We start from the raw sequence: 14,254 nt of genomic DNA, 5'->3' as shown, positions 1-14,254 counted from the left end.
ATATTGACACGAAATGGCGGAAAATCAACAAAAGAAGACCAAGAAATGGTGTGAGAAGTATAAGACTGAATACAGTCTCCAGTACCTGTGTGTTCGGAAGTTGGAAAGAGGAATTTACCATGCATTTTGCGCAATTTGCAGCGTGGACATTTTAGTTTAGCAGGGAGGTTGTGATGATAATTCGGAGGCACTTAACGTTCGGGAGCAAACGGCACAGGCCTACGGACATTGCGATGGCAAGATCTTCGAGCTCCACTAGTACCCTGTTGTCTTTATTTCACCAAGCAAGGGACCAGCGCTGAGCTTTTCTTTACTGGATTTATAGTGGAACATAACCTGCCCATAGCCGATAGTGATAATGCATCCTTATTATTGTTGTTGAACAGGTACTTCTTTTGTCCCATTTTTTATTTACATGTGAAAATGCATATTTGATATTTTTAATGTTAAAAAAGTGGGAACAATGTTTATTTCAAAACATGTGAAATGCCCCAAAATAAGGGTCAGATTGCACCAGAGAGCATCTAGAAACCCAGAGCTTCCAGGGCCCTAAGGCGGGCCCTGGACCCCGGCCACAAGGGTCGAGCGCTCCGCGCTCGAGATGTGCGCTATGCGCACATAATTTGGTGGCGGTTGCAAATCCTCCCTAATTCTGATTTCCAAAAGTTGGCATCTCTGGTACTGGTAGTTGCAGTAAACACTGATTTCATGAAAAAGTCTGTAAAACCAGGCTTAATTGTCAGTATATCATTGAGGATCTAGATCTGGTACAGTCACATAAACTGAACTTTGTGAAATCTTGGAATCTACGCTGAAAAATATTCACACTGAAGATCACCAACACAGATAAGCGCACGTTGGACAGTGTATTATTTTTGCTTTGAATGTTGTGCCCGACGCTTGACCCGAATCCTGTGCTCATTTGTTAATTTCTCAGCAAGTACACAATTTCTTCTAGAATCCTTTGGCACATGTTCTTTATTTATACAAACAGACACTTTGGTGGTCATTTCATTGGATTCTGTACAAACCCATTTTGATATTGTTACCAAAACTGGCATTTACCTTTAACAATATAATTTCACACATGCTGAGAAGTGTTTTGTCACTACTTTACAAGCTCATAATTATTTTGGATTGCAGAGAGTGATGATAACTCGACCAACAACAAGAAGGGTCTTGTTGCAGTCTCATCCCAGATAATCACAGATTACGCAGGAGATCTCCTCAAAGAACTGCAATGTAAAAAGTAAGCAAGAATATGCTCTTAAGGTTGCACTAGCCTATTAAAAACGGAAAAGCAACAAATATTTTTTGAGCCAACCCATTCTCAATTTTTTTATTTTTATATGGCTAATTGACAAAGTGTATGAAAATGATTGTTCATCTAACACTGATTCTTCATGACTTTGTGGTATTAAATTACTGACCTTCCTTTTCCCAAATGGGGAAGAAATATTACCAAATTTGGAACTATATTTTGACTGGCAGAATGATAGGGCTTTTCTACTGTTTCAAGTGATGAATGTGATACCTCGAGAGATTCCTTTATAAATGCAGATTTATTTTTTAAATGAGCCGGTCAAGGGACCCTTTTCTGTTCAGATATGGATTGTCATATATTATCCTATCAATTCCGATGTGGGGATCTTGGGACATTTGGCTTTTCATACTCGCATTGGTCTGAGTCTCGCTGAATTGATAATTCTGTGCAAGGTGCGTGTAACACGCGTTGAGGCGTAACTGATGTGCACCGCTCTTGGATATGTGTGCAGCGTACGATAATGACCGCTCATGTTGCATTGCACTATGCTTATCCCTCTGTACGCTAACGTCTGATGGACGGTGCCATATTGGCATTTCTGGACCCGTTTCCTGCGCGAACCAGCTTTCGCTTGAACGCCATTTATCCATAGTCCTACATAGTCCTTCTTACAGTTGGTAAGAAGTCTGTCAAATCTTTTCAAAAGTTTTGATGAATTTGCCATGGATGTTTCTTTGTTATTCAGATATTGATATTCATTTTCATACTCCTGGATGGATGGGTGAGTGCTATTATTATTGTAATCACTATTTCTATCCTAACTAAGGTGGGCAATTCCACAGGTTGGTGGACATGAGCTTAAAAATTCAAATTCAATATTTTCTTGATTTTTTTAGTACTTTAAGTCCTTCATACATGATAGTTTCAGGAACTAGAAATAAAGAGTTTTTTTTCGTATGTATACTTTGGAAAAAAATGGTCAAAAGTTGTGTCTTCCATTGTGTACCAAAATACAAGAAAAATAGTGAAAAATGAAATATGCCTTATTACCATTTTGTTATTGCAACAACATACCACTTTATACATTTCTGAAGTTTAGAAGAGTCAAATTACTTAAAATACACAACTGCTTTTCAAGTAAATTTGTAGTACTCATTCAAAAATGAATATTGCAACCTGCTCAGGTGATGTAACGTGAGTAACCGAAAAAACTGACTTTGTTTTCTGAGAGAAAAATTCTTCACAGTTAATTGGTGGGATTTTAAATTCTCTTCCTGCAAACAATCTTTGACACAGTGGTGACTATCAAAATCATTAAAAAGTACAATTTTTTTATAAAAATGATGAAGAAAAACTGTAACGTGAGTAACCATCATGTAATGTGAGTAACCATTAAAACTTATTCAGTTCAGTAACATTTTCTGTGGGATGTCAAGTTTTAAGTGTCATGGTGAGTTGAGAAGTTATTTTTGATTAATTAAAAGCAAAATGAGGGTACATCTCTTTGATGCGATTCTTTGTTCATCAAAATATCAGTGGTCATACAATCACACACAAAATTGAATATTAGTAGAAGTATTCACAATGCGAGAGTGCATTAGTAAGACTTGGTTTTGATTAACCAAACTTTAAAGAGTGTTGGAACAACACATTGAATGCTTTTACCTGTAACCCTATCTAGGCCGGGGTATTTTGGGAGTTGATATGGCCTGGGGGGGGGAGGGGGGGGGCTCCCAGGCCCCCCTTGAGATCTCGGCCGAAAATTTGCATGCAGGTTGTCTTGGACATAATCTACAATATTATACAGTAATTTATTTCATGCAAATTGGTAATAAGCGATTATGCTAATTTATGCATAATTAGTAAGCAAAATCATACTTTTCCCTCCTACTCTGTAATAAAGCTCCAATTGTTCAAATTTTTTGTATAAAATCTCTTTTTGATGTTCCTAGCAATGAATTTTACACACATTATTGAATTTTTAATGACATGTGTGTTGTTAACCATACATGGACAAAATGTAACGTGAGTAACCATATTATCTGCACCCCAAGTAAAAACCATGTATTCTTTATTTTTTTGATTATATACAAAATTTGTCTCCCTAATATACTTCTTTGAAATGGATATAATCAACTTTCATAAAAGCCTTGTATGAGGAGACTTCACTTATGTCGACTTTTCATTTTATGCATGTCCAAATCTTGTAACGTGAGTAACCGACACATTCCAAAGATTTGCCAGGAGCATAATAGAATTTCCCAAGTTTTGTTTTTATACAAAGGATAGTCAGACTGTGTACTTTGTTATGATAAGGAGATGTTTAGTTCCTATCAATAATAATGGAGTAACAGCTCCAAGTATGAGTCAAGGTGTCTCCAAATGTAACGTGAGAAACCGTGGAATAGCCCAGGTAAATTTTTTACCCTTGTTTGTGGAGTCCCACGTATAGCGATACGCATAGTGAGTGGAGTGTTGTGTTCCCTGTTAAAACTGCGTGCGCACGTCTTTAGCATAGCTGCGCTGCATAGGTGAATGCATCAAGTTGCACATTGGCCACCAGATATTTCACGGACTTGGTTCTTGATTTGTGATTTGTTTGCCTGAAGAATTATGTGAAGAAATAATGAACCATGAGTGAAAAAAATTGTCAGTTAGACAAACACATTAGTTCATTCAGACAGGAATATGAGGAACAATTGCCCTGTTGGAACTCTGTTTGTGTATGACCGAGTGAATAAAAAACAGGCTGGATTTAGGTGCATTTGGACTGGACTATAATTATTATAACATACCTATATACTGTAATTCTTGAGGTCAAATTTTAATACTAATCCACTTTTGTACTGTATAGCGCTTAATACATCGGAATGACGTGTCTAGGCGCTATACAGATATATTATTACCCCGGTCATTGGATTCAATCAGTCATTCCCGCACACAATGTGTGCACATCCTCCACTCCCTGGGGAGAATTCCAGTCAGTCGTCTGTGAGGCGCACACAGTACTGGACAAGCTACATGTACATTGACTTTGAATTCACATCCTACTGGGTACCCATTTAGCACCTTGGTCGAGAGTGGCAAAGTGTGGATTAACGCCTTGCCAAAGGACGCCCGACAGCGGTGGGATTCGAACACACGACCCTGTGTTTACAAGGTGAGAGTCAGAACCACTACGCCACGGCTCCACATTTTCTGTCAAGGTGTGCACCAGATCGCACAATATAAGTCTAAAAATGCATAAGTTCCCTACCGTCGGAGGGGGGACACCCACATCCCCCTCCTCGGTTGCTCCGCTCCCTCTCAAAAATTTGTTCAGTTTTCTGCATTTCAAATGTTGGCAACTCCGTGTCCGTATTGACACATGCACAGTGCGTAAATATAATGTCATAGGAAGATGACGCTGATTTCTACACGCAAATAAAAAATGCCTTTCGCTGCAGTCTTACATGTACATGTACATTGACACCGGTATACCATTTACCTTTTATTTAGTATATGTTATATTATATGTAATGCTTGTGTGTGTTTTTTAACCAAAAGAGGCCGGATTTCTGTGTGTTTACTGACAATAACTCATTTGTGAATCTTTAATTTGTTTTTGACAGTGAAGTCAACCTGCAATCAGTTACTGCAAGACCCAGGGCATTTGTGGAGAACTACCACTGGCATACTGGAAGACCTCTCAAAGATCACTTTGAGACCACACGGGTAGAAAAATTTGGTAGGTTACCAGTGTGGAGCTACATTATATATTTTATTAGCTGTAAGTATACGCAGGTTCTTCCACTTTTTGCTATTCCCTGTGACAACAATACCAAAAAAGTACATGTAAGTATGCTTCGATGAAGGATTGCTCTGTTTGTGTGCTAGTTGATATTGGTGGAAGGCGTTCGCTCAGCTATATTTTTTTTGCTCAATGTTGTCGCTAGCACTGTGGGGGCTTGACAGCGCCATGGCGTCTGGGAGCTCGGGCGCATGTTGCATGGCTGGGCTGAGCATGCGGCGAGCATTCCATTCATGTGAACAAAAAAGAATTTACAAGATATACAAGTAGATTCTAATTTTCATAAGACTGAAAAGCTGATATAAATGTTTTGTTTAGACCTATATCAATTTATGCCGAAATGATAAAATAATGAATTATTTTCAGAATTTGATTTTCCAACGTAGGCCAGATTTCTTATCGGAGCCGGGTAACGGGAAACTCGACATTGTGTTTCAGCGGCCTAATCTTTGAGAAACACCCCCTGGTATTGATAATAGTATTCACTCTGTGTTGGGCTATGGACCTCTCTACGTTTCACTACCAGAAAAATGAGAAAATTACATTTAAAAAGGGTGTCTGAATATTATGTCAGAATCTATCACAGAATTAGATTTTAGAATTAATATTAATAACAAAATTTGGATGCGCAGTCAGAGTTTTTTTAGAGAATTGCATACAACACGTTTTCCCCCTGGAATTTTCTGTTTGATTATGCCATGCTCTCGAACCAACACATCACTGATTGAATTGAACTGATCAGAACTAGCCAAGTAATATATTTATGACTTTCCATGATCTTTATGTGTGCATAGATGTAGTGCAGAGCTAGTTCAGGATACCAATAGAATCATTCTTGGAGTAAATCTCTTCTTTTCACAGGCTCTTCATCCATTTCAAATGAGCAGATATCGGACGCTGTTAAAGCACTTTCTTCAAGTGACCTGCGTGAAGTATTTGCCATCCTTGGTATCAACAATGCCTCACATCCTGCTTGGAATGTTGATAAGAATCAAAGCGTCTTGAGGGCTTGGCGGAAAAGGGAAGGTTACAATGCTTCAGCGGAAGTCCTTTTGGAGGCGTTGGAGGAATGCCAGTACATAGACGCTAAGAATATCCTAATGGCAAAGTGGAGTAAACCAAGTATGTAAAATAACATTGACCTTAAGACATGCATTACGTTGCTGATATTAAAGAGGTCCTGTTAAAAGGAATCCTGAATTTAATGTAAGTTGTGTTTGATATTGTTCATACATGTATGGATAAAAAAGAAACCTCTTGAAAGATATGTGAAATTGATGTCGAGAAATTTAAATCAACTGTGACTGAAAAATCATCATTTAATTACTCTGCTGAGAGGAACAAGTCGAGGGTAGTACATGTACTGCTGTCATTTGTCCATTTTAACATTTTGAGGCACCGAATAAATCTGAATTTTGATGAAGTGTCTTAAAAATCATAATATTAACAGACAATGAAACCCTTGGAACAATTATAGGCTTGTATGCTTTATCTCAAAACCAGCCCAGCTTTCAGACTACGAAAAAAAACGACGAGAACGGGACAGACAAAAATTTGCCCGCTACATGCAGAATTATGGCGAGTCTGTTGAGGGCAAGGCTGGTCTAAGCCAGAAGATGATCATCGTAGACAAGGGCAACAGCTCAGGGAGTAAAGGTGTTGGAGGTGCCCACCAGGGACAGAAGAACAAACAGGTATACTTAAGCTTTTCATAATAAATTATACTACTCATGTCTTGTTCATACATACATGTACACCTCTCTATCAGAAGTCTCTAATAGCTTTTTCACACATGGGTAAAATTCCGAAAATTGAGTGTATGTAAGGCTGATAGATTTAACCTTAACTTTAACCCTAACTTACCTGTACTTATTTGCGAGCTTGAAGGTGGGGTGGGTTTCTTCGCCCCCGCTCATTTTATTTTTTTGTTGCATGATTGCAAAAAAAATTTCCATGAAGTTGACATTGACATACATGTAGGCTACATGTAGGGGAAGGCGGGGTAAGTTGTGACAGTTTTTGCTTTTTGCATGTTAGAATTGATATAATTAATAATCTTGTCGTAATAAGTACCTTGCCTTGAAATTTAATTCTTCTGAAATAATTTCCACCTATATATAACTTTTTATCCCCACACTGAAATTCATCATGACCTTTGAAAAAAATGATGTCAAATGGCTCAACTTGCCCCATATATGGGGTAAGTTTGAGCCACCTTCTGGGGTAAGTTGAGCCACAAATACTATGTACAAAATGTATGAGGGGAGAACTAGCATGTCAATTTTTTGTTTAAAGTCGTTTCACTTGCTAATTCTCCATAAATACTAACATCCTTTAAAAGGAAAAGAGTAGTCATGTAAATTTGCTCCTTTCAGCCAGCATTTCAATCGATTTTTATGGTTTGTTTGTTTTTTAAGATACATTACCATAAGAATTACCATGGCTCGACTTGCCCCATGCTGTTTGGCTCAACTTACCCCAGTCCGAACTTAGTGCGATAATTTTGTATCCACACATTTATTATGCATCCATCATATAAACGACTATGACAAGAATGAAGATCCATACCTGGACTAATAATGTTGCTATCATGTATTTATTATATTTAAAGACTTGTGTGTTTATAAAGCACTTATCTATTTCACACTCTTTTTTACTTTTTTGGCTGAAATTCATATTTTTCCCTCTAAAAATCTACTTTTTGTTTCAAAGTTGAAAACAATGTGGTGGGTTTAGGGGTTATGCTATGGGTCATCAATATATGACACCACCACAATGTCTGACTCATTCATTATTGGCCTGCGGCTGGTGGCTCAACTTGCCCCTATGCTCAACTTACCCCGCCTTCCCCTACATGTAAGCTCTGTGTTTGCATAGCTAAATTGCACTATTGAAATTTGTATACTATGTGACCATCAAAATCAACAATAAGTCTAACCAAATGGATTTTGAGATTTGTATTGAGTTTTAACAAGCACATCTTAAGCTTATGTGATATGTCAAATTTGATCAATAATAACTCACTCAAATACTTGATTAAATGCAGAGGAAGCAAAGCAAGAGCTTCATAAAATAAGGAGAAAACAATGTCTGAAGATTGTGTTTACTCAAGCATTAGATGTGCACACAGTGTAATTTCAATTTCAAAACAAGACAAAATTAATTAATTTTAATCAGTAAAAGTAGAAATAATGATACTTTTATGAATTTTGGCTAAATACACAATTTACATTGGATTTGTACATGAATTCACGTTTTTGAGCAATTTGGGTCTGACATGCACTTACATGTACATTATGTTGCATTATTGCGTAATTGCGTAATAAAACATCTTTAATATTACACACTGTTTATAATATGTATTTTTTTCCATTTTCAGAATATGACAAAGAAAGAGAGGATACTTCAAGAAAAAGATCAAAAGGATAGAGGTGAGAGAAAATGGGTATTGGGGAGCATTTAAGAAATTTTGTGATTGCATTTGAGAATCTCTTTCGATTAGGAACCTGATCAAAATATATCTGATCAAAGGGCAAAGTCATTGGTGCCCGATCAAACGTTGCGCGATAAAAAGGTACCCAATAAAAAGCTGCTTAATCAAAAGTTACCTGATCAAAAGATACATGATCAAGCGATACCCAATCAAAAGTGCCATATCAAAAGGTGCTCAGTAAAGAGGTACCCAATCGAAAGGTACCCAATCAAAGCATACCCGATCAAAAGGAATCCAATCAAAAGTCACCTGATCAAAAGGTACCTGATCAAAAGGTACCTAGTAAAAAAGGACCTGATCAACAGATACCCAATCAAAAGCTACATTGCCAAACGGTACCCAATCAAAAGGTAGCAATTAAAAAGGTAACCGATCAAAAGGTACCTGATTGAAAGACATCTGATTGAAAGTTACTCAAACACCTCATAATCAAAAGGTACATGTACCCGATCGAAAGGCACCCGGTAAACAGGTGCCTGATCAAAAGGTACCCGATAAAAAGGTACCTAATCAAAAAGTGAGCCCATCATTAAAAGGTACCCAATGAAGAGGTACCCAATTAAAAGTTGCGCGATCAACCAGTACGCAATCAAGTTACCAGATCAAAAGCCTCACAATAAAAAGGTACCCGATCGAAACTTGCCTGATCAAAAGGTTCCCATCAAAGGTACCAAATCAAAAGCTGCTCTATCAAAAGGTACCCGATCAAAATATACATGTAGATGACCTGATCAAAATGTGCTTTGTTAAAGGAAAGCATCTTCTTGATCTTTTAAAGCTCTGAACAGACTTAATATTGATTGACATGCTTTTCAATATCAAACTACCATGGTGATGTACTCTAAACCTTCATCTTCATATACTATGACCAACAGACCTTCAGATTTTGGGTCCAAAAGTGCAAACAAGTCTTGTTTTTCTTTATGTACATGTAAATATTATTAATGGTAGATACCAATATTCAATCCATGCAGAGAAATCAGAATCTGAAGCTGCTGAAAGGTGGTCAAATATCCTAACAAACATCAAGTCAGAAATATCGAAGGAGAAGTTTACATCTGCTCTGAAAAAAATAAATGACTTTGTGAGTCACTGTGCATCAGACAAGTGGACCATAGAGGCTTTGTTGGCAAAGATGGACTGCTATTGGATCGCATTAGAAGCCGGTAAGTTGTTTTCTGGTGCATTAATTCTCTTCTTTTTTACCCTAGAATAATCTGAATGCTCTTTTGAAAGTTGTTTCTGCAAAACCACAGTTGCATTTAATCAAAGCTTTATGAGTTGGCTTAAACAGCATTTAGTGTAGCATTTTGAATATGTGTCATGCTACATGTACCTCAAGTCTACAACATCTCTCTCTCTGGCTATAACTCACGGTTGATAAGAGGTCACAAGCACTTTGGATCAGTTCTGTATCGCTTTGACCCTAGGGCTACATACATATACAGTCCGACCTCTCTTATCCGGACACGTTGGGACCAGCACCAAAGGATTTATCCGGATCTGGGAGACCCAATATTAAATACACGCAGCTGCGCTGCCGGCTGCCTCCCCAGGCCACCGGTGGTAGCTACACTATTGGGCGTACGGCAAAGACAATATTCACTGCAGAGTCAGCGCAAATTATAGGCAGTGTTTTTATGGAAATGAAATCGATCGATGGCCAAAACTCTTGGATAATTTAACTGTTAAAAAAATACTGAGGTATACATCGAGCATACCTCGAAAGAAAGAGAATGAATCGATGAAACCAAGTTTTAAAATTAGATCATCGCGGTGGGTATCGCAGCTTCGCAATGTCAGCCATTGTTACATTGACTGTAGGCTCAAACATGATAGATAGCGCTGTCCGTATTGAGGCCTACAGTTAGCTAGCAAGACATGTGTTGTTTTTCCCGCGAAGCAAAAAGAGCAACGTGATGAAATGTTTGTGCTGCACCCTGATATACTGGAAATTATCATTCCTAAAGTTCTTTTGGTGAGATATTTTCATGAAAAATATGTTTAGTGTAGGGTGACTATGTTGGGAAACGTAATCAAAGTGAGTTTACGTATAGGATTGAGTTTAGATTGAAATCTCGGTTTCCTCACGTACTGGTACTAGATTTAAAAAAAAAATCTTGGCAAGTGTGCGTCCGGATAATAGAGAGATCCGGATAAGGGGAGGCCGGATAAGAGAGGTCTGACTGTATATGTTATTAGGACCAGGTTTTGTTTGACCCCCTCCCTTCAGATCTTGGCTGCTGATAGCGCAGTAGCCACAAAAAAATTGTATGTGTGTAGACCTTTGATGTGAATTTCAATACTGCCTAGTAATATTAAAAGAAAACTAAATGTCTATATAATTTCTAAATGATTGATTTTGCAAATTACTGTTTAAACCTATGTTTTACCTTTAATTAGGCCATTGTATGAAAAGGGCTCACAACCTAAAATCGTTTTTATGACATCATGGCTTTGATATTCGATGAATTTCTGTTGTTTCAATAGTGAAAACTGCTAGGAATACCACGGACATCCAATCCTCAACATTCAGTGAAGTGTCGGACAAAGATCCCATGTACTATCCCATAATGCTCTTCATCTGCTGTCAGGAAATCTTGAAGCTAAAGGAAAAAATGAGCAAGAAACATTTCCATCTGATAGGAGCGTACATGAGAGGCCTCGGGTTCACACCCTTTGCTGAGTACATCGAGGGCTTAAAGGGGACAGCAGAAAGCAAAGCTGCTGCTTACAAGGTAAGGAAGGTTTCTTTGGTATTCCTATGTAAAGATATAGTCCTCGATTATAAGAAACACTTCCATCTGATAGGAGCGTACATGAGAGGCCTCGGGTTCACACCCTTTGCTGAGTACATCGAGGGCTTACAGGGGACAACAGAAAGCAAAGCTGCTGCTTACAAGGTAAGGAAGGTTTCTTTGGTATTCCTATGTAAAGATATAGTCCTCGATTATAAGAAACACTTCCATCTGATAGGAGCGTACATGAGAGGCCTCGGGTTCACACCCTTTGCCGAGTACATTGAGGGCTTACAGGGGACAACAGAAAGCAAAGCTGCCGCTAACAAGGTAAGGAAAGTTTCTTTGGTATTCCTAAGATTCAGTCCTTGACTACTTGATAACTCATACAGGTAAAGTACACAGTTTTCATAAGGTGAAAAAAATCTGTATTTACTCCTCAAAATGGCAACAATCTATATTCATTCTCAACAAGCTTCCAGTATTAGCTGCAAAAGGGATTTGTTTTTTCAAGGGCATTGGGGAATGACAGAAAGCGTATAGCTCCTACAAAGGGATCCCTACTACAATACGACCAGATAAACCAAATAAGGGACTAAAGCAATATGTTATTACAATAGCATATCATCAATCAGTTTGTTGTCTGTTCTGTAGATCGGACAAGAGCAGAGCATGTAGGCTTTGACCACATAACTCAAACTAGGAAATACATGTACATCAACATTACTACATGTATTTACTCATGAAATAACCAAAGATTTTTATTTTTCAATTCATTTTTGTATGAAGTACAAGGAATATTGATATTATAGGTCTATAGTATGAGGCAAAATGAATGATGATAGCAAAATACAACTTTTAAAGGCTGCCAGATTGCAGTGATTCTGTTGTTTTTTGAGTTGTACATTGTGTTTCTCTTTCAATGTGGTTACAAACCTCATTTGAGTACCACACTACTCTTGGAATCTCAATTACATGTACATGTATGACTGGTTAATCCTCATTCTTCTTCATTGTCTGTGGGATTGCTTGTTCTGTTAAATATTTTTTTGATTCTTTGCTTTTCTCTCACAGCCAACGTATTTCTTTATTTTTGTCTCGCCTGCATAGTAGAGCGAGACTAAAGGCGCCGCTTTTCCAATGGCGGCGGCCCGCGTCGTCAACATTGAAATCTGAACCAAGGTCAAGTTTTTGAATTGCCATCACTAGTTTAATAGAAAGTATATGGACCTACTTCGTGAAACGTGGGTTTAAGGGTAATCAAGTATTACTGAACATCCTGCCTTGGTTTCAGGTCACATGAATAAGGTCTAAGGTCAGTTAGGGTCAATGAACTTAGACCATTTTGGGGGTAATCAATATTGAAATCTTAACCAAGGTTACATGTAAGTTTTTAAAATGTCGTAACAACTTAGAACTAGTTCATGAAACTTAGACATAAGGGTAGTAGAGTATCACTGAAGATCCTGCCTCCTGAGTTTCTTGTCACATGATGAAGGTCAAAGGTCACTTAGGGTCAACAAACTTTTACCATGTGGGGGTATTTGTGGAATTGTCGTAACTTTACGGATCTAGTTCTTGAAACTTAGACATAAGAGAAAATCCCTTAACATCCTAGGGAAGTTAAGAAAGTATCTTGATAAATCATCTACATGTACTGAATGTATAATACATGTACATGCCTTTGTATCATCCCATTTAGATTATTGTAATGCTTTACTTGCTGGTTAACCTCAGTCTCTTGTATAGCCCCCCTTCAAAGAATTCAAAATACTGCAGCTAGATTGGTAACCCTCACAAAGAAATTTGAACATATTACCCCTATTCTCTACTCCCTCCATTGGCTTCAGGTTCATAATAGAATTATTTTCAAGCTCCTCCTTGTCTGTAAAATCATCCATGGTCTCGCCCCATTCTACCTTCAAATTCTTATCTCTCTCTGTCCCTCATCCTCTGCAACCCAACGTCTCCTATCTTCTTCTACTGCTCACCTTCGACTATCTCTAGGACCCCACACTTTTACCCATTATGGCGATCATGCTTTTTCTGCTCTCGCCCCTAAACTCTGGAACAATCTCCCCATCTCCATCCGAAATGCATCCACTGTTGAATCTTTCAAAACACTCCTCAAATCTTACCTCATTAAGCAGTCCTCTTAATTCCATATCCTCTTCTCTCTCTCTGTATTTTGCTACTTCTTTTTTTTCTTTCCAATGCGCTTAGAAACTGTTGTATTAAGGGCTATATAAATGTTAATTATAATTTTTATTATTATTATCCTGTGCAAGTATCCCTGAACATCTTGTGCAAGTTTCAGGTCACATTACCAAGGTCAAAGGTCATATAGGGTCATTGAAGTTTGATAATGTTGGGGGTATTTGTGGAATTGTCATAAATTTAAGTTTATGGATCTTGTTCATGAAACATGGACACAAGAGTAACCATGTATCACTGAATATCCTGTGCTCATTTCAGGTCACATATCTAAGATCAAAGGTCATTTATTAAGGGTCACTGAACTTTGGCTGTGTTGTCGGTATTTGTTGAATTGGCATTATAACTAAGCCTGAGTCATATCGATTATTTTGAAAACCGGTGTTCGACAGCTCTAATTCGATCGAACATCGAATATTGAAGGCGGGGAAAATTTAGTCTTGTTTTTGCGTCGATGCGATGCGCTTTGCATATGCACTATTGTACTACGCACTGACGGTATGCGCTGGCGTTGGCCGGGTGAGCGTTGCACAAGCAGATGACAGAGCAAAGTTCGTTTGTATTTTCCATGATCACAAAACACACAAAAAAGGCCGGGGACCAAAGCAGAATTCTTCCCAAAATATCTTCAACAATGATATTTGCAGATGACAACATATAAGTTCAAAATGAAACAATAATAAAGACATGAATCACGCAGAGTCGATCCGAATGATTTTCGGTCGACTAGCATTCGCAGTCCATTCACCAGCCCC

At 38.0% G+C, this 14,254-nt stretch overlaps 1 protein-coding gene across 1 annotated transcript in view; it reads left to right on the top strand.

Moving 5' to 3' along the window:
- Positions 1–14,254, top strand: part of LOC121430627 (probable ATP-dependent RNA helicase DDX60) — a 111,898-nt gene that overhangs the window by 25,643 nt on the left and 72,001 nt on the right. Inside the window, exons 12-18 of the mRNA XM_041627942.1 lie at positions 1,144–1,249; positions 4,876–4,991; positions 5,916–6,176; positions 6,558–6,748; positions 8,434–8,485; positions 9,522–9,713; positions 11,038–11,285. Of these exons, the coding sequence (XP_041483876.1) occupies positions 1,144–1,249; positions 4,876–4,991; positions 5,916–6,176; positions 6,558–6,748; positions 8,434–8,485; positions 9,522–9,713; positions 11,038–11,285 (1,166 nt within the window). The remainder of the gene's footprint in view (positions 1–1,143; positions 1,250–4,875; positions 4,992–5,915; positions 6,177–6,557; positions 6,749–8,433; positions 8,486–9,521; positions 9,714–11,037; positions 11,286–14,254) is intronic.

The sequence above is a fragment of the Lytechinus variegatus genome, chromosome 17 (genome assembly GCF_018143015.1).
Source record: "Lytechinus variegatus isolate NC3 chromosome 17, Lvar_3.0, whole genome shotgun sequence".
NCBI classification, from domain to species: Eukaryota; Metazoa; Echinodermata; class Echinoidea; order Temnopleuroida; family Toxopneustidae; genus Lytechinus; species Lytechinus variegatus.
The sequence above is the reverse complement of the archived record's forward strand: the minus strand, read 5'-3'. Positions and strand labels throughout refer to the sequence as shown.